Raw genomic sequence first — 17,082 nt, 5'->3', positions numbered from 1 at the left:
GAGCATCACACAGAGAAAACACATTAAGAGAAAGTAACAGCTATACCTAACCCTCTTTTTTATTTTCCTCAGTTATAATTCTGGCCCAACTGTACTTTTAGGTCAATTGTTCTTTGAACAAATGCATTTAGATGTAGCACAAGTCATGACCATACTTAAATAGTAACACAGTGATCATGTAAAAGCCAGGGATGAAAGTGAGCTAACTATAAAAGCTTTATGCAGTGTCACTGGGGTCCTTCCCAGTTGTTCTGAAAAAGGTAGAATGGTCTTTTCCATGGTTACCTCTTGCTGTATTGTCATCAAAGTGAAAACAAGATGGTTTGAGCTGAGGATCCCAGAGTATACTGTAATACCTTGTATTCTCTCCTTATCTCAAAACATTATCTTAAAAAAATCTCAACGGATAGAATAAATCACATTAAGAATATTAACATTTTTTTCATTAGAGAAAATTATTTAAACTCTCTGAAGTAAATATACATACAAGAGGCTCATTAAATTTGGAAATAATACAAATTGCTATTCTAAGCTGAAACAGTTCATTTGGATAATGCATTTAATAGTAGTTTGGCCAAGAAGCCAACAGTGGTACAATTTAAAAAAAAATCTGCATAACCTACTTAAAATTCAGTGGGTCGAAAATAAATTTTAGAAATAAAATATTTCCATAGTCTCATCCAAACCCCAATATTAAAAATTAAGAGAGATTACAGAAAAAAACCTGAATGTTTCTTGCTTTTCTTGACTATCATGCATTACCTCTTTGGGTTAAAATTCAGTTGGAAAAGGAAATGTTAATACCAGTGACCACAACTTGCCTCTTACTTATAACCACATTTGGTGACTTACCTCTACTGGTAAGTTGTTGGGAGAAATAAAGGAAGATCTCATTACTGGGATAGGGCACCTTGTGCTTGCAATAGTTATGACTTCAACCTCTGTCATTTATTCTAACCTATTATGAAAAATAAAAATTTACACTTATATAATAGAGTGAAATTTTAAAAAATTATTTTAAATTCAGGAAACTTTAAAAGTACATGTTTTGAAACATCTGAAATTTGTGGTTGGGCTAGATAGCCCTTGCAAATGTCAGTATTTTATAAAGTGAAGTTTTCTCTCCAGGGTCTGCCTGCCTGTGTTAGAATCTCAATAGCTATGCTATTCTGACAAGTTTCCTCATCTATTCCCCAGGCATATATATATATATATATATATATATATATATATATATATTTTTTTTTTTTTTTGATGACTAATGGAAGATCCAGACTTAGCCAATCCTTCTCATTGAGAAGGCTGCACATACTTACACAGAGCAGTCAATAAATGTAAAGCAATGTACACCAGTAAAGCTAAGGGAAGACAAAAAAAAAATTCTATATAAACTCACCAAAGTTGATCTGATCGCACCCATAAGCATTGCCAGTGACCATGCTTAGCTCTCCATGCACTAAACTGCGACCTCCATTATGCTCTTCTTTGTAGATCTGTTCCAAACATGAAAATGCAAATCCTGATTTGGACTCCTGTGAACTCATGCAGTCTGGTACCACTGTCCTACTTAAAACCTGACTCTGTTTTTGTTCTGATCGTGTAGTCCCACATGTATCACCTCTTGATATGTTTTCCTAGACCAAGATAAGAAGAATATTTCCTATAATGTCAAATTAATCTATATCAACCCTCTAAATAATAATAAATGTCATGCCACACCTGTAAGAGTTTTTATTATCTAAGCTGCTAACAACATTTAGGCTGTTAAGTACAAAGTTTACACTGAGAGCAAGTTGACTGAAAATATTTATTTACATATGCAAATACATATGTAATATGACTGTGAGTTGGAATGCCAAGGGTCCATCACAGTGGATAAAAATATAAACGTTACTGACCACTTAGCAAATAACTCATAAGGATTACAACGCATAGTAAAAAGTCATGGTCAATGATGACCAATCCCCTTAAACCTCCTCTAATACATCTTGAAAGTCTCAGGCATTTATAACTAGTCTTCCTTTAACTTGAGAAATTGTGTCTGTTTTCAAAATAATGCCTAATTCCTAATTTGTAATAACAATTTTAAAATTCTGATTTGATGGAAAGATTAGAAAACCCAGTAAGAGATCTAAATATCTCTTGTAGTACATTAAAATTTCCCCTTTGTTTCTACATGCTCTTGTTATTTTCTTTACTCAAAGGGTCATGGCAAATGTAGTGACTGCAGGTTTGACTGTATCTCTTAGTTTACAAGACTGTCTTTGCAGAACAAACAACTGTTAACAAAATGAATCTCATTTTTGGAAATAAATTTTTACATGCTATTAAGTGGCTTCCTTGAGTCACCAATATTACTAATTACAAATTATAACTCTTTAAAATTAAAACACTCTCATTAGGATACAACATGAGTGGTTTTCTAATGTAATTCAAATGATTTCCCTTTTATAAAACTGTTTTTTTCCAGTTCAAGATACACACTGAAAAACTGATTAGTCATTGGAAAGGATTCTTTCATAGTTAAAATCTTGTTATAAGAACATCTACCTATGTGGAGCCATTATCTTGAGAAAGTCATGATTATTTTCATACTAAAGTTGAAGATGGGCTATACCTTGAATATTCACCAAGTTGTTTACTTTTTCTCACAAAATTGAGAATTTCTGCTGAGCAGTATGATTAGGTAGAATAAGAAAAATCATAATATTTACATATTCCTTTTTCTCTTATTTCTCTCTTCCTTCCTAAAAGTTCTTCATTCTTTCCATGTTTATTTGATTAGTAGCTCTATATTCCCAGATAATTTTCAAGTCTTATACTTACATGCCATTGGCCAATAATTATTTAGCTACTTATGCCTTTCCCCACCAACCTCTGACCAGAGAAGTCTTCTCTAAAACCTAGAATATTTAGAAAGTGCATCTTGGCTAGTCTGCTATGAATGAAAAAAAAAAAAATTGCCTTAATGTTATTTTCATCTGAGAGGAAGATGATTTTCCACTGACCTAATATCATCTTGGTGAAAGAGGGGAGCAGTTCTTACCTTCACTGTATTATTTATCAGTAGGGAAACTGAAGCCCCAGATACACCAAAAAAGAGTTAACTTGCCCAAAGTTACAGTGCGATTGTGGCAAAGCTAGATGCAGAATCCAAGACAGAGCTCAGATATTCATCCTAGGCTTGAATTCTAGTTTTCCAAAAAGTTGTTCTTTCTTCTCTCCCTTTCCGTCTAGACCACAAGAGAAATACACTTATCATAACAAAGTATGAAACACAACATTCACGTGATTACAAATATTCTTATTTTAAAGTTATCCATGTATGATATGTACATTCTAGACAAATTTTCTTATTACCTACATAAAATTTTGGAAGAGACAGATATCTTAAAAGATAGTGGAATTTATTAGGGATATGACAAATAATTTCACTAGTAGCCACTGCACACTTCAAACACAGTCACTGTTCTGAAGACTAATTTTTTTTAAAAAAAGGTTTCTAAAAGAATTTAGTTATTTAAAATAGAACAGCAAATGGGTCAGATCTCACAGGTGAACCAAATCTCCTTAAATTTAAGGATGGAAGCGCCGGTTTTCATTTGGGCTCCTATAAGATTAACTTTCAAAATGCAGTTTAATTAGTGGTCATAATTAATATTCTTAAAGTGCTGGGTACTCCTGGAGTATATATTTGTTCTTAGGAGCAAGTTAAAATCCCAAATTTTCTAATTCTCTTGTTCTGATCTACATAATTTTTTTAACTGAATACTTAGGACACTCATACTTCTATACTTAATGTAAGATGAAACCAGTGTCATAATAAAAATTTTCCATTTTAACAATGAAGTATGTGTCTCTATTCAACGTCTATGCCTGGACCACTCTAAGGACTATTTATGTCAATGTGGGACACGAGCAGCTTTGGCATTGTCATCTGCCTTTCATGTTCCTATTTGCCTTTTATCATAAGCTCCTCTATTTACTAGATCACATTTAGTGCAATAATATCCTAATACAGACTGATAAAGCTTGTCGTTATGATATGCAGCTCACATTTCCGTTTTTGTTTGACTTCTGTTATCACAGTACATTACAACCACCTGTCCGGGGTACAGCATCTGATCTTATACATTATCATAGAAAAATACTGAAGGTGTATAAGTTGCTTGGAAAATGTTCAAATTTTAAACACATATCTATTTACTCCTATTATTCCATTGTTCAGAAAGATAATAATACAAAATTCTACTCTGGATGCACTGAGAGCATCTATACAGTACAAGAATAAAACATGCAGTCATCTGGTCCCCCAAAAGAGAATCTACTGTCTTTGTGCTGGTTAAGGCAACACAGAACATGATTGTATCATTACTGCACGTATTAAAGCAAGTGCTCACCCCTCATTCAAATCTGAGTAAGTTTGACTGGAAAGAGTTGTGGAATCTGGAAACCTAAAAGACTACTCTATATACAATGTTTGCTGAACACATGCATTCCTGCTGAAAACAGTAGAGTGCATTCAGCACTTCATCATATCATGCACACAGGAACAGAGGTGGCTGGAAAAGAATACTGTGATAACTGCACCATAAACAAGCAACCGATACTCTTCCCTTTTTTGTGACAACCTGAAGTAGTTCTAAAGTAGTTTCCTCTATATATGAACATCAATATTGTAGGTCAATTAGATGAAGCTCTGAGTCAATGTCAGAACACAGCAGATATTAGCAACACTAATAAGCAAAGGCATGGATCACAACTACAAACCGCCCTGCTGTTTCACAGTCACTCATACCTTTACACCAACTGTTATTTCTGAAGCACATGGCTAAAGTTAAACTAACCATTTCTGTACTCAGATTATTTTTACCACGCACTTTGAAAGCTTAGCCAAGCTTGTCTCATACATGGTTAAATAGAAAATACCCTGAAATTCAATAAATATCTGAAGTCAAGAAGGTACCATCCTCATCATAAAAGCAACAGAGTCTCAATTTCAATGTTGATTTCTTACACCATGGTTACCTCACTGTCTTGTGCCTATGGTAGGTAGATATTGTAGCATAGCATGGAGATGTGTTCCCCTGAAAACTTCCATTTTGAGAAATGGAAGCTATGGGCACAAAGAAAGGAAAATGGAACCCATGCACATAACGTCTGTTCTGAGACTCCTGGATTAAAGAGGCACATCTTGTGGGCATGTGAAGAACCTCTAACAGAAGTTCTAAAATATCAACTGTTTTTATAAATTACTTTGTTTTTCACTTCTCCAGTCTGATGGTCGTAACTTGTTTTTCAGTTCTGTTGTTTTTGTTTGGGGATCCTCAGAGATAGTTTAAAAAGCTCATAAAAATGGCTACAACACATCAAAATATCTCCTTTGATTTTGCTATCATCTTGTGTATGCTAACATATATGTACAGATGGTCATATATGTAATAATATGCAAATTACTGCTATATATTTTCAACTTGATGCAAACATTAACTGCCCTGCTCCTGCTGTTAACTGTCATGCATGCACCAATTTAAAAGTATGCCTCTCTGATCAACTTTATAAAGTAAACTTTAGTCAAAAGAAATAAAGTTTTCTAGGTTCTCACAAATGAGTGTGCATTTTATTCTCAATACACAGCATTTAAGAGTCTAGCTATACACAGCCTTTTGTTACTTTTTTTTTTTGGTTGATAATAGGCACTTTCTAAGAAGAGAATTTGTGGCCCAAAAGACTCTGAAATTCAGTCTTTAGTACCCCCCTTTCATGAGCGGATCTGTCCGAGCTGTGGTAGTCTATTGTATCAACTCAGCAGAAGTCCAGCAGTAGAACTGTGTGCAAAAAAAGCTTTAGAAAATTGTAACCAGAATAAAATTATAGAAAAGCAGTTGTCTGAGTTGAGCAACTTAACATCTACTATTTAGTTTTCTTTGTTTTCTAACCACATTTCATGTATTACCTCTAGAAGCAGTTAAGAATCAGGTGTGAACAATTCTGTAACCATGTTTCATTCTTTCTAAGTCACAAATAAGCTACAGAAACTTGTCTATTTATATTTTTTATTTTATATCATTCTAGTTTAATTTTTGATATGATTACTTAAATGTATTTTGTTTACTTGTTTCTTTGCTAAGAGCCTTTAACTTCACCCTTGAACAAGTTTTTAAAAAAACAAAGTTAGAACATTCATCACCTTTGGAAAATCACCATCTCTAACATGAGTTGTTAAAAGGCCCTTTTACCCTGTGATGCAGTATTTCTATAATATACACTATCTTAATAGTTTCGTATTTATGGGGTTGATAAAAATCAGCTTATAAGATGGTGGCTGTTATTTAAGACAGAGGGAGTAGGGATATCCTTACATAAGAGTTTATGATTACTATCTAAGTATAATGTTAAAAAAGGAGAGGTATAGTTGAGCAAAAATGCAATTCATGCACAAACCCCATAGCAATAAGTTCTCAGCATCCCACACAGCTATCTGACTGAGGCAACAGAACAGTCATTTAAATGGAGCAAACACTGCCTATTGGGGAAAATAACCTAACACTAAGTTACAGAAAAATATCCTATGGAAAGGGATCACAAAATGGCACTAACATTTTAAAATGTTGAATGCTTCCCTGGCATTAATTTATAATTTTAACTTGACAGAAGAGTGAGGAAATGACAGCTCAATACAGTCGGCCTGAGATCAAATTTGTCATGGCAACATTGGCAGGTTGGACCCTGATTCTTTAACTATTACATTGCCTTGGTTAACAAAAATCATACCTTTTAAAAGTATAGAGATTATAAATAAATGTAAAGTGTACATGCAGTCAACTGCATAATATACAAGCGATATCTATGTTTTTAATAATTATCTTCTTTGGCAGGCCAGAATCCAGCTGGACATGCAATATTTACATATCAAAATCCATATTGTGTTCATGATATTGAAAGCAAGTGAAAATATATATATATATGTATATACTGTATATACACACATATGTATATAGATGTATATACTGTTTTTAATATATTAACAAATATATATGTGTGTGTGTGTGTGTGTGTGTGTGTGTGTGTGTGTATATATATATATATATATATATATATATATTAAAAGTGGATTTCATCTTTGTCAGATTCAGGTGACTCAGGCCTTGAAACACTAAAAATATCCTGACATGGTATTTGGGGAGGTACTTGGAGCGGCATTTGGGATTTGGGAGAAGAGGTCGGGGGCACACTTTTTTCTGAAAGTATTTTTAAAATTTCTGCCACCTGCTTCTCCAGGGCAGTCATTCTGCAGCTTAGCAGCTGAATGTCCTCTTTCAGTTCGTGCTTGACTTCCTGCAGTGTGGTCTGTAAGGCCTGCTCAGGGATGGGATAAAAGGGGTGCTTGGCATCAGCCTGGATGGGGCTATGCTCTAGTGGACTTCGCGCCTCCCCAGCCTTATCCAAAAGAAGGTCACTTTTTGTAATCCCACTGTCACAAGAATCTGTTTTTCTTAGTGGATTTTTGGTGACGCTGTTCTCTGAATCACTGCCCTTGGGGTCCTCGGAGAGTAGCCCCATCGACTCAGCTTTAGTGACATTATTCCAGTCTTCCTTCTTCTCCTCATGGGCTCCCATATTATTCTTGAGTCGCAGCCACCCTTTCCCATTTCCATTCTTCATTCTTATGGGGCTGTTGACTTTGAGACATTTGGGGTCAGCACCGCCACTGGGCTTGAGTTCCATGGCATCACGGTTGTTTTGTTTGAGGGACTCGCTGGTTTTCACATAGGCCAGAGATGTCTGAATGGGCGTAATCTGTGACACGGTGACCACACTGGTGCCAGTGATGGAGGCTCCGTTCTGTAAGGAGCGGCTTTCTACCTGCAGCTGGTTCCGCTCAGGGTCACTCTGCGTTGACCCCTGATTCCGCAGCTCCTTCTGCTGCTTGAACTTCTGGAAGAGCTTTCTTACCGGGTGGTCCACAGGTATGCTGAGGGTGACCTCATTCTTTTGCCTGAGGCGCTCCTCCTCTTCTTTCTTCACATCACTGATTTTGCGGAAAATGATCTGTGGAGGGGGAGAGAGATAAAAAACATGATTATAAAAACAGTAGGCATAGAGGGAACTTACCTCAACATAATAAAGGCCATATATGACAAACCCACAGTCAACAGCATTCTCAATAGTGAAAAACTGAAACCACTTCCAGTAAGATTAGGGACAAGACAAGGTTGCCCACTCTCACCACTCTTATTCAACATAGTTTTGGAAGTTTTAGGCACAGCAATCAGAGAAGAAAAAAAAATAAAAGGAATCCAAATAGGAAAAGAAGAAGTAAAGCTGTCACTGTTTGCAGATGACATGATACTATACATAGAGAATCCTAAAGATGCTACTAGAAAAATACTAGAGCTAATCAATGAATTTGGTAAAGTAGCAAGATACAAAATTAATGTACAGAAATCTCTTGCATTTCTATACACTAATGATGAGAAATCTGAAAGAGAAATTAAGGAATCATTCTCATTTACCATTGCAACAAAAAGAATAAAATACCTAGGAATAAACCTACCTAAGGAAGCAAAAGACTTGTACTCAGAAAACTATAAGACACTGATGAAAGAAATCAAAGATGATACAAACAGATGGAGAGATATACCATGTTCTTGGATTGGAAGAATCAACATTGTGAAAATGACACTACTACCCAAAGCAATCTACAGATTCAATGCAATCCCTATCAAACTACCAATGGCATTTTTCACATAACTAGAACAAAAAAATTCACAATTTGTATGGAAACACAAAAGACCCTGAATAGCCAAAGCAGTCTTGAGAACAAAAAACAGAGTTGGAGGAATCAGGCTTCCTGACTTCATACTATACTACAAAGCTACAGTAATCAAGACAGTATGGTACTGGCACAAAAACAGAAATATAGATCAATGGAACAGGATAGAAACCCCAGAGATAAATCCACGCACATATGGTCACCTTATCTTTAATAAAAGAGGGAAGAATGTACAGTGGAGAAAAGACAGTCTCTTCAGTAAGTGGTGCTGGGAAAACTGGACAGCTACATGTAAAAGAATGAAATTAGAACACTCCCTAACACCATACACAAAAATAAACTCAAAATGGATTAAAGATCTAAATGTAAGGCCAGATACTATAAAACTCGTCGAGGAAAACAGAGGAAGAACACTCTACAACATAAATCACAGCAAGATCCTTTTTGATACCCCTCCTAGAGAAATGGAAATAAAAACAAAAATAAACAAGTGGGACCTAATGAAACTTAAAACCTTTTGCACAGCAAAGGAAAGCATCAATAAGACGAAAAGACAACCCTCAGAATCAGAGAAAATATTTGCAAATGAAGCAACGGACAAAGGATTAATCTCCATGATATACAAGCAGCTCATGCGGCTCAATATCAAAAAAAAACAAACAACCCAATCCAAAAATGGGCAGAAGACCTAAATAGACATTTCTCCAAAGAAGAGATATAGATTGCCAACAAATACATGAAAGAATGCTCAACATCACTAATCATTAGAGAAATGCACGTCAAAACTACAATGAGGTATCACCTCACACCAGTCAGAATGGCCATCATCAAAAAATCTACAAACAATAAATGCTGGAGAGGCTGTGGAGAAAAGGGAACCCTCTTGCACTGTTGGTGGGAATGTAAATTGATACAGCCACTATGGAGAACAGTATGGAGGTTCCTTAAAAAACTAAAAATAGAACTACCATATGACCCAGCAATCCACTACTGGACATATACCCTGAGAAAACCATAATTCAAAAAGAGTCATGTACCATAGTGTTCATTGCAGCACTATTTAGAACAGCCAGGACATGGAAGCTACCTAAGTGTCCATTGAAAGATGAATGGATAAAGAAGATGTGGTACATATATAGAATGGAATATTACTCAGCCATAAAAAGAAACAAAACTGAGTTATTTGTAATGAGGTGGATGGACCTAGAGTCTGTCATACAGAGTGAAGTAAGTCAGAAAGAGAAAAACAAATACCGTATGCTAACACATATATATGGAAACTAAAAAAAAAACAAAAAAGGTTCTGAAGAACCTTCGGGCAGGACAGGAATAAAGATGCAGATATAGAGAATGGACTTGAGGACACAGGGAGGGGGAAGGGTAAGCTGGGATGAAGTGAGAGAGTGGCATGTACATAGATACACTACCAAATGTAAAATAGATAGCTAGTGGGAAGCAGCCGCGTAGCACAGGGAGATCAGCTTGGTGCTTTGTGACCACCTAGAGGTGTGGGATAGGGAGGGTGGGAGGGAGACGCAAGAGGGAGGAGATATATGTATATGTATAGCTGATTCACTTTGTTATACAGCAGAAACTAACACACCATTGTAAAGCAATTATACTCCAATAAAGATGTTAAAAAAATAATAATAATAAAAATAATAAAATTATCTTATTGAAAATAAATAAAAAATAAAAACATATGACTTTATACTTGTGTGACAAGATACCAGTTGTACTTTGTTTTATAAAGAAAACCCTTGAAGATAGGGTAAGATCATTTCTAAAGGGAAAAATATTTCAATGCCAGTTAACAGATGCAATAGACTTAAAATGCAACGTAGAAACACTGATGAAGCTTGCTTAGCTTACTTAGTTCCAGTTCCTTGCATATCAGAGAGGGAGTATAGTAAAGAGACAACTGAACAGAGCTATTTGCTTTCATGTTCATGTTCCCATTTCATAGAAAATATATAAATGTAAACATTTATGTTAGTATATATATACATGTGTGTATACTTTTATGTGTAAGAAAACATTTATCTCTTAATTTTCCTTGCAGTACATCACTATTTTTTGTAAGGTTTTCTTTTGAATCATATAGATATGATCCAAAGCCATTTTTAATGCCATCCGCTGTTTAGAAGCCAAACGGTAAGAGTTCTAGGCTATAAAACTACTGAAAAGTTAAACAGCTTACCAACATAGCACCTGGGTTGGGTGGGAGGAGGAATTAAATTTATTTATGTGGCTCCAGAGGGCAGAACAAGGATTTATACTTAGAAGTTTCTGGAAGGTAAATACCAAGTCAGTATACAAATTTCATTTCCAACTACTACCTATTAATTGAATAAATTGCCTTGAAAACTCATGAGACTCACACCACTGAAAGAGCCAAACAGAAATATGAATGTTGTCTGTGTAATACTTTCACTGAGGAGGTTGGACTCTTCAAATTCCAATATTCTTTAAAATTTAAATATAAAATTAAATATATAGTACATGTAGCATTAGATGACTATTCACAAATAAGTACGCATAAATTTTATTAAAAATATATTTTGAAAATAATACTGGGAAAAGTTACAACTCCATCAAGAGAAATTTAAAAGGCTATGTAAGAAATTATTACCACTTATATTATCAGAGTTGGAAGTGAATCTGGTAAGCGTGAGATTTTTGATCAGTCATCTAAAGAACAAAATAACTGCAGATGAGGGTTATAAGGAATATTCACAAGGGAGTTATATTAATGTGCTTTCAGAATCAGACAATTTTATGACGCTAGCAAAATTACTTACCTCCATCACCCTCTCTCATTAAGCTGTTGGTTAGATTAGAAATACATGTGAAGCACACAGTCTCCAGCACATAACAGACATTCAAAATATGCTGGTTGTCTCCCCTGAACTCTCGTAAAATACTTCCTGTTTGAAAACATTTTCATCACCTCTTGGAGATTCAGCAGCTTCCAGGAATAACATATAGTCATTGACCTTGTACTAGAAACCAATACTAGTGATGATCACTGTAAACACGAAAGTCAAGGAGAAGCAATCCTCCATCTAAAAGCACATTTTCTAAATTAAGATTGATACACGAAATATAGCTTATCAAGTGGCAATAATTTGTATTTTAAAGTAAATATTCTCTAAATTCAATAACTGTCCATTAACACCAGCATATTTTTCCTTCTCTACTGGCACATGAAGTTGGGTATTTTTTAAAAATGTAATACTAATCTCTAAGTCTGACATCAAAGTTCTAGGAGTTTAATTAGAAGTCTTTTAAAGGGTTGACATGTTTCTTATGCTTCCTGAGTAAACAGGGCCTGTGCTAAACCTTCAAGATATTAACACTCTTTGGACAGGACAAATCAAAACATGGAAACACAGATACTCTATTCCTATATCATCCCCGTTCACTGAAAAGGGATTTACTTTGATTCCATCAACTGACATGACATCCTCCTTCCCACTCCGCTCTGACCTTGATTGCCTTTTTAAAGGTAGTTACTTAACCTTGGAAAGACATAGCCTTAGTGCAGTGTGGTAACTGAGATTACCTTTCGTGTTTGGGGAAAAAAGCATCTATTTCAAATGAACAGTGGAGGAGGGCACATAGGGGTGTCAGATAAAATGCAGGACATCCATGCAATATTTAGGACACACACTAAGAAATCATGCATTATTTATCTGAATGGGACATACTGATACTGCCATGTGAAGTTCACAGTTTATGAAAGATCTGGGGTTCCTGGAGGCTGAGAATCTGTGGACATCTTAGGCCACAGCTTTATGTTTTGAATTTTCAATACAATGGCTAATAATTGCTTATAATTACAGTATGCTTACCAAGTTTGGGATGCTTTGTGATTTAAGGGTATAATGTACCCATGTAAAATATCAGAAGAAAAAGCCTTCTTTATCCAGTTTCCCTTACCACCAGCCGGCCCCACCCCACCAAGAACCAACAAAGGCATTTGCACTGCTACTATTAAGTGGAGAACAAAGACTCCTAATGCCAAACTACTGAGAACAAAGAAAAAAAAAATTCTGTCACAGGGCCAGGCTGCCAGTCTGCATCAAGGGACAAATGAAATAGAACTGGGTTGGCATATTTTGCCACCAAGAAAATGTAAAATGAAATGAGAAAGAATGAGGTTTTGTATATGGAAGACAGAATCCTAAGAGTTCACACCTGGATTTGATAAACTATTTACAATACCCAGGCTTTTAAGCCAGAGGTCACTCAAAAAAACTATTGGTCTGAATGGAGTTTACTGAATGAGACTAAATTTATTTTATTTCTTTTGACTGCAGAACAGAAATTATGGCTTATTGAAAAATACTTACAAAAATTTTCATATAACAAAGAGGTCACAAACATATTATCTCATTTAACTGCCATAACTACTCTATGAGATAGGTCCTATTATTCTCATGTTATGGAAGAGCAAACTGAGGCACAAAGAGTTTAAATGGTTTGCATTAGGTCACACAGCTAGTAAGTGGCCAGGATACAAATCCAAGGAGTCAGATTACAAATAGTCTTAACCATTATACTCTACTGCAGCTCCTCAAAATAACTTTGACACCACCTTCTGGACCCTGTGAAAACCTGGATAGGTGAGTGGGTGAAGTAAGGAGTGATATAGTAGTTTAACATCCAACAGGTAACCCTTCATAGAGCATTTGCCATGATGAACCACCCCTCAAAGTGGTGAACTGAACAAACAATTGAAGCTCTGTGCTTGTTAAACAAGTAGAGAGTTGACAAATTCTTGCTGAGTAGAATCAGGTTCAAATCTTTGACCCACAAATCAATCTTTAAAGAACTTGAATCAGAATCCTTCAATTGTAAGAATAGAATGACATCCATTAAGAACTTATTTTCTAGTTGATGACAAAGCAAAACTTTCCTAATGCAAGATAAGAGAATATAGGCCCTGAAATTAAAAACAAAAAAACAGGGTTGATTTTATTATATTTACAGGGTTTAAAGACTAATAATCTACTGAGGTGTCACAAGCAGTTGATCTATGTCTTACATGTAAAGCATGATAGCTTTTTGTTGTATCTTAAGTTATAAAAAATTTATTATATAACAAATAAGAAAAAACTCACTGTATTTCAAAACTTTTAAAGGTAATAAGCCATCCCTATAAGTTCTTATAGTTTTGAAGATCACTTTATGACCCTAAACTCCAAGTTTGAATAACAATCTATTTTTATTACTAAGGAGACTACATTTCATCATAAAAAAATAGGATGGAAATTATTCTACATTACTATTACAAGTATGAACATTCTCAAATTATCTGAGCTCATGCTGAATCTTTCCTTTTAAAGAAGTGCTTTTTACCTTTTACTTTTTAATCATGTAAAATAAAATGGTTCAAATTAATAAGGAATAGAAAGATTGATAAATTTTATTTAGTTAAACCTTCCAAAACAGTGTATAGTTTAGTTTAAAAACCTGCATGCTACTTTTTGGCAATTGAAAGAATCTTCAAACAATGAGTTTTCATAATCCAGTTGATTCTTACATTGGTAATGTGTCACACACAGAGTAAAAATTTTCCGTTAATTCAATAATTCAATACATAAGCTATATAGATGAATTCTGCTTAATGATAACATGGAAATGATGATGATTATTCCCTAGAAGGCAAAGATTAAAAAACAAAATCCCCCAAAACATTATTTTAGAAAATGTTAAAGGATCTGAGTGAAGTTCATAGGAGATCAACTTACATGAATTAAATCATGTAAAAAAAATGTATATCCATGATTATCAACATGGTGTTTGATAATCAAATTAGCTTTTAAAAAATGCAACATTTGTTTTTTTTCTCAGTGTTAATAACCTAGAACCTTCTGCACTTGATGTATTCTGTGTCTTTTGCCCAATGGCAAATCAAATTGCTAATGAACACCAAAAAATTAAGGACAAAATTAAAAAAGAAAAATCACGAATCAGGCTATGATTCTAGCCACACATTTATTGGTAGAATGCACAACAGTCTGTACTCTTTCTCTCAGCAAAGAGGTTTATTTCATTTAAGCTTTTCTTCTCCTTGCTTCATTAGGTTCTGGGGAGCCCATGCTAGAAGGTTTAATTTATTTAAATGATAAAACCTTCTTAAACCTAACAGGGAACATGGCCAACTGAGCTTTCCATTTCAAAAGTAGGACATTTGATCATAAAAGGGATATCAAAATTAAATAATTTGAATGTGTACTGAACTTTGAAATCCTATAAAGGCAAGGGAAAAAAAGGGGTTAGAATCATTTATTTAATGACATGGATTTAGTGTTATGTAATTTGGAGGCTAGAGGTGTGCTCTCTGAAACGACCCATCACTTTCCAGATCTGTGAATTGACTAGGAATCTATAGCTATATGCAGTCAAGCAGCAGCTCCAGTTCATCTGCTATTTAAGGATCTAGTTGGTTTGGTTCTTTGGTTCTTTTTACTGCTTCTGTAAACTTAGTCACTAATTCTAACTCTAGTCCTTTCAGTCATTCCAACCTGAACTAATACAACAAAGCGGTACTTATTAAACACTATCATGTATTTATCAGAGGCTATAAACTTTTCTTAACAAAGGCCACAGTGACAGCTGTGGTGGGTGAACACGTGTGACTGAAGGATAACAAGATGCATCACACTCTGTTAGAAATATGGTTGCCTCGCTTCATTTCAGCCACTCATAGACCTATAGGCTCTTCAGGGGCAAGGAATGTGTTACAGATCTAGTTTAGCCTCTTTGGTCCTAAATAAACTTTGAGGAATTAATTAATTAACTGATTAATGTAAAGAAAAAGGAAGGAAGGGAGGTGAGTAGAAAGGAAAAAGGACGTGAGAAAAAGAATATGTTTTGATTTTGTTAATGTGTTGGGAAATGCCTAATGTGAATAAGGGTGGTGAGTAAGATGCAAATGCAGGACATTCTAGAATTACTGATGCAATTACATGTTTTTATAACTAAAGTTTTTTTTCATTAAAAAAATAATAAAATAAGGAAGCTAAAGTCTTCAAAACCAAGAATATAGCTGTTCCAAGGTAAAGCTGGCAAGGTTTAGATTCACTGTCTCAAATACTGCAGTAATCCATGATTTGTCCTCCTTGCCTCAATTTCTAGCTTCATTTCCCTTTATTCCATTCTTTGCTGTTGTGTATCAGATATGATAGTGTCCCACGCAAAAAATCACAAAGTAAAACTAAAGCTCTTTAATCAAGTCAGCAAGTCTACCGTGGTTCAGTCTACCTGCCCCTCCAATCTCTATTTTCTCCAGTCTCACTTGACCTTAACACACCAGCCACTGAATCACTTGGAGATCCAGCATCTAATACTGCACATATTGTTCTCTCTCCTCCTAACCTGCTGGGGAGCTCCTACTTATCCTTTAATCCTCAACCCAACTGTGCTCTTCTTTATGAGGCAGGACCAGCTACATAATATGTAGGGCCAAATACAACCTAAAAATTCAGGCCCTCTAACATCATGCTTAATGGTAAAATACTGAAAGCTCTCCCCTGAGTTCAGGAAAGAGAAAAGCATGTACCATCTTGCCACCCCTATTCATCATTGTGCTAAAGGTTCTAGCCAGAGAAATTGTCAAGAAAATGAAATAAAAGATATCCAGAATGAAAAAGAATTAAAACTATCTTGATTTGGAGATGACATGATTAGGTACACAGAAAATCCACACGCGCATGCACACACACACGCACAAAACTATTAGAGCTAATAAAGGAGTTCAGCAAGAATACAGGATACAAAATCAATATAAAAGTTAGATGCATTTCTATACACTAGTAATGAACCATCTGAAAATAAAGCTAATAAAATAACATCCTTGAAAATAGCATCAAAGAGAATAGAATACTTAGGAAAAATTTTAACAAAATAAGTGTAGGACTTATACACAAAAACTATAAAACATTGTTGAAATAAATTAAAGAAGACCTAAATAAATAGAAAGACATCTCATGTTTATGGGTTGAAAGACTTAATATTGTTAACATGACAGTATTCCCCAAATTGATCTGCAGATTTAGTTCAATTCCTATCAAAATTATTACTGCTTATTTTTCAGAAATTGACAAGCTGATCCTAAAATTCAGGTGCAAATGCGAGGGACTCAGAATAGCGTAAAAAAATCAAAATATACGAATGTAATTGGAGGATTCATACTTCCCAGTTTAAAAACTTATTACAACGAATTAGAGAAATGCAAATCAAAACTACAGTGAGGTATTACCTCACACCAGTCAGAATGGCCATCAACAAAAAATCTA

The 17,082-nt window shown here is 34.9% G+C and overlaps 1 protein-coding gene across 8 annotated transcripts in view; it reads right to left on the bottom strand.

Annotated features, from left to right (window-relative positions):
* The window catches only part of KCNH5 (potassium voltage-gated channel subfamily H member 5), a gene marked incomplete at both ends in the record, with an annotated part of 574,893 nt that overhangs the window by 3,295 nt on the left and 554,516 nt on the right, over positions 1 to 17,082 (bottom strand). For 6 of the 8 annotated variants that reach the window (XR_013827023.1, XR_013827024.1, XR_013827025.1 and 3 more), the window contains 4 exons: positions 853 to 958; positions 1,397 to 1,634; positions 3,047 to 3,233; positions 7,270 to 8,052. Coding sequence is in view for 1 of the 8 variants with exons in the window: in XM_079912566.1 (XP_079768692.1) it covers positions 7,105 to 8,052 (948 nt within the window). Of the gene's footprint in view, positions 1 to 852; positions 959 to 1,396; positions 1,635 to 3,046; positions 3,234 to 7,104; positions 8,053 to 17,082 lie in introns of those variants that run through there. The other 2 variants (XR_013827026.1, XM_079912566.1) reach the window with 2 other exon arrangements.

This window comes from Stenella coeruleoalba (assembly GCF_951394435.1).
Source record: "Stenella coeruleoalba genome assembly, chromosome: 2".
NCBI classification, from domain to species: domain Eukaryota; kingdom Metazoa; phylum Chordata; class Mammalia; order Artiodactyla; family Delphinidae; genus Stenella; species Stenella coeruleoalba.
This window is presented reverse-complemented; position numbering and strand designations above follow the sequence as displayed.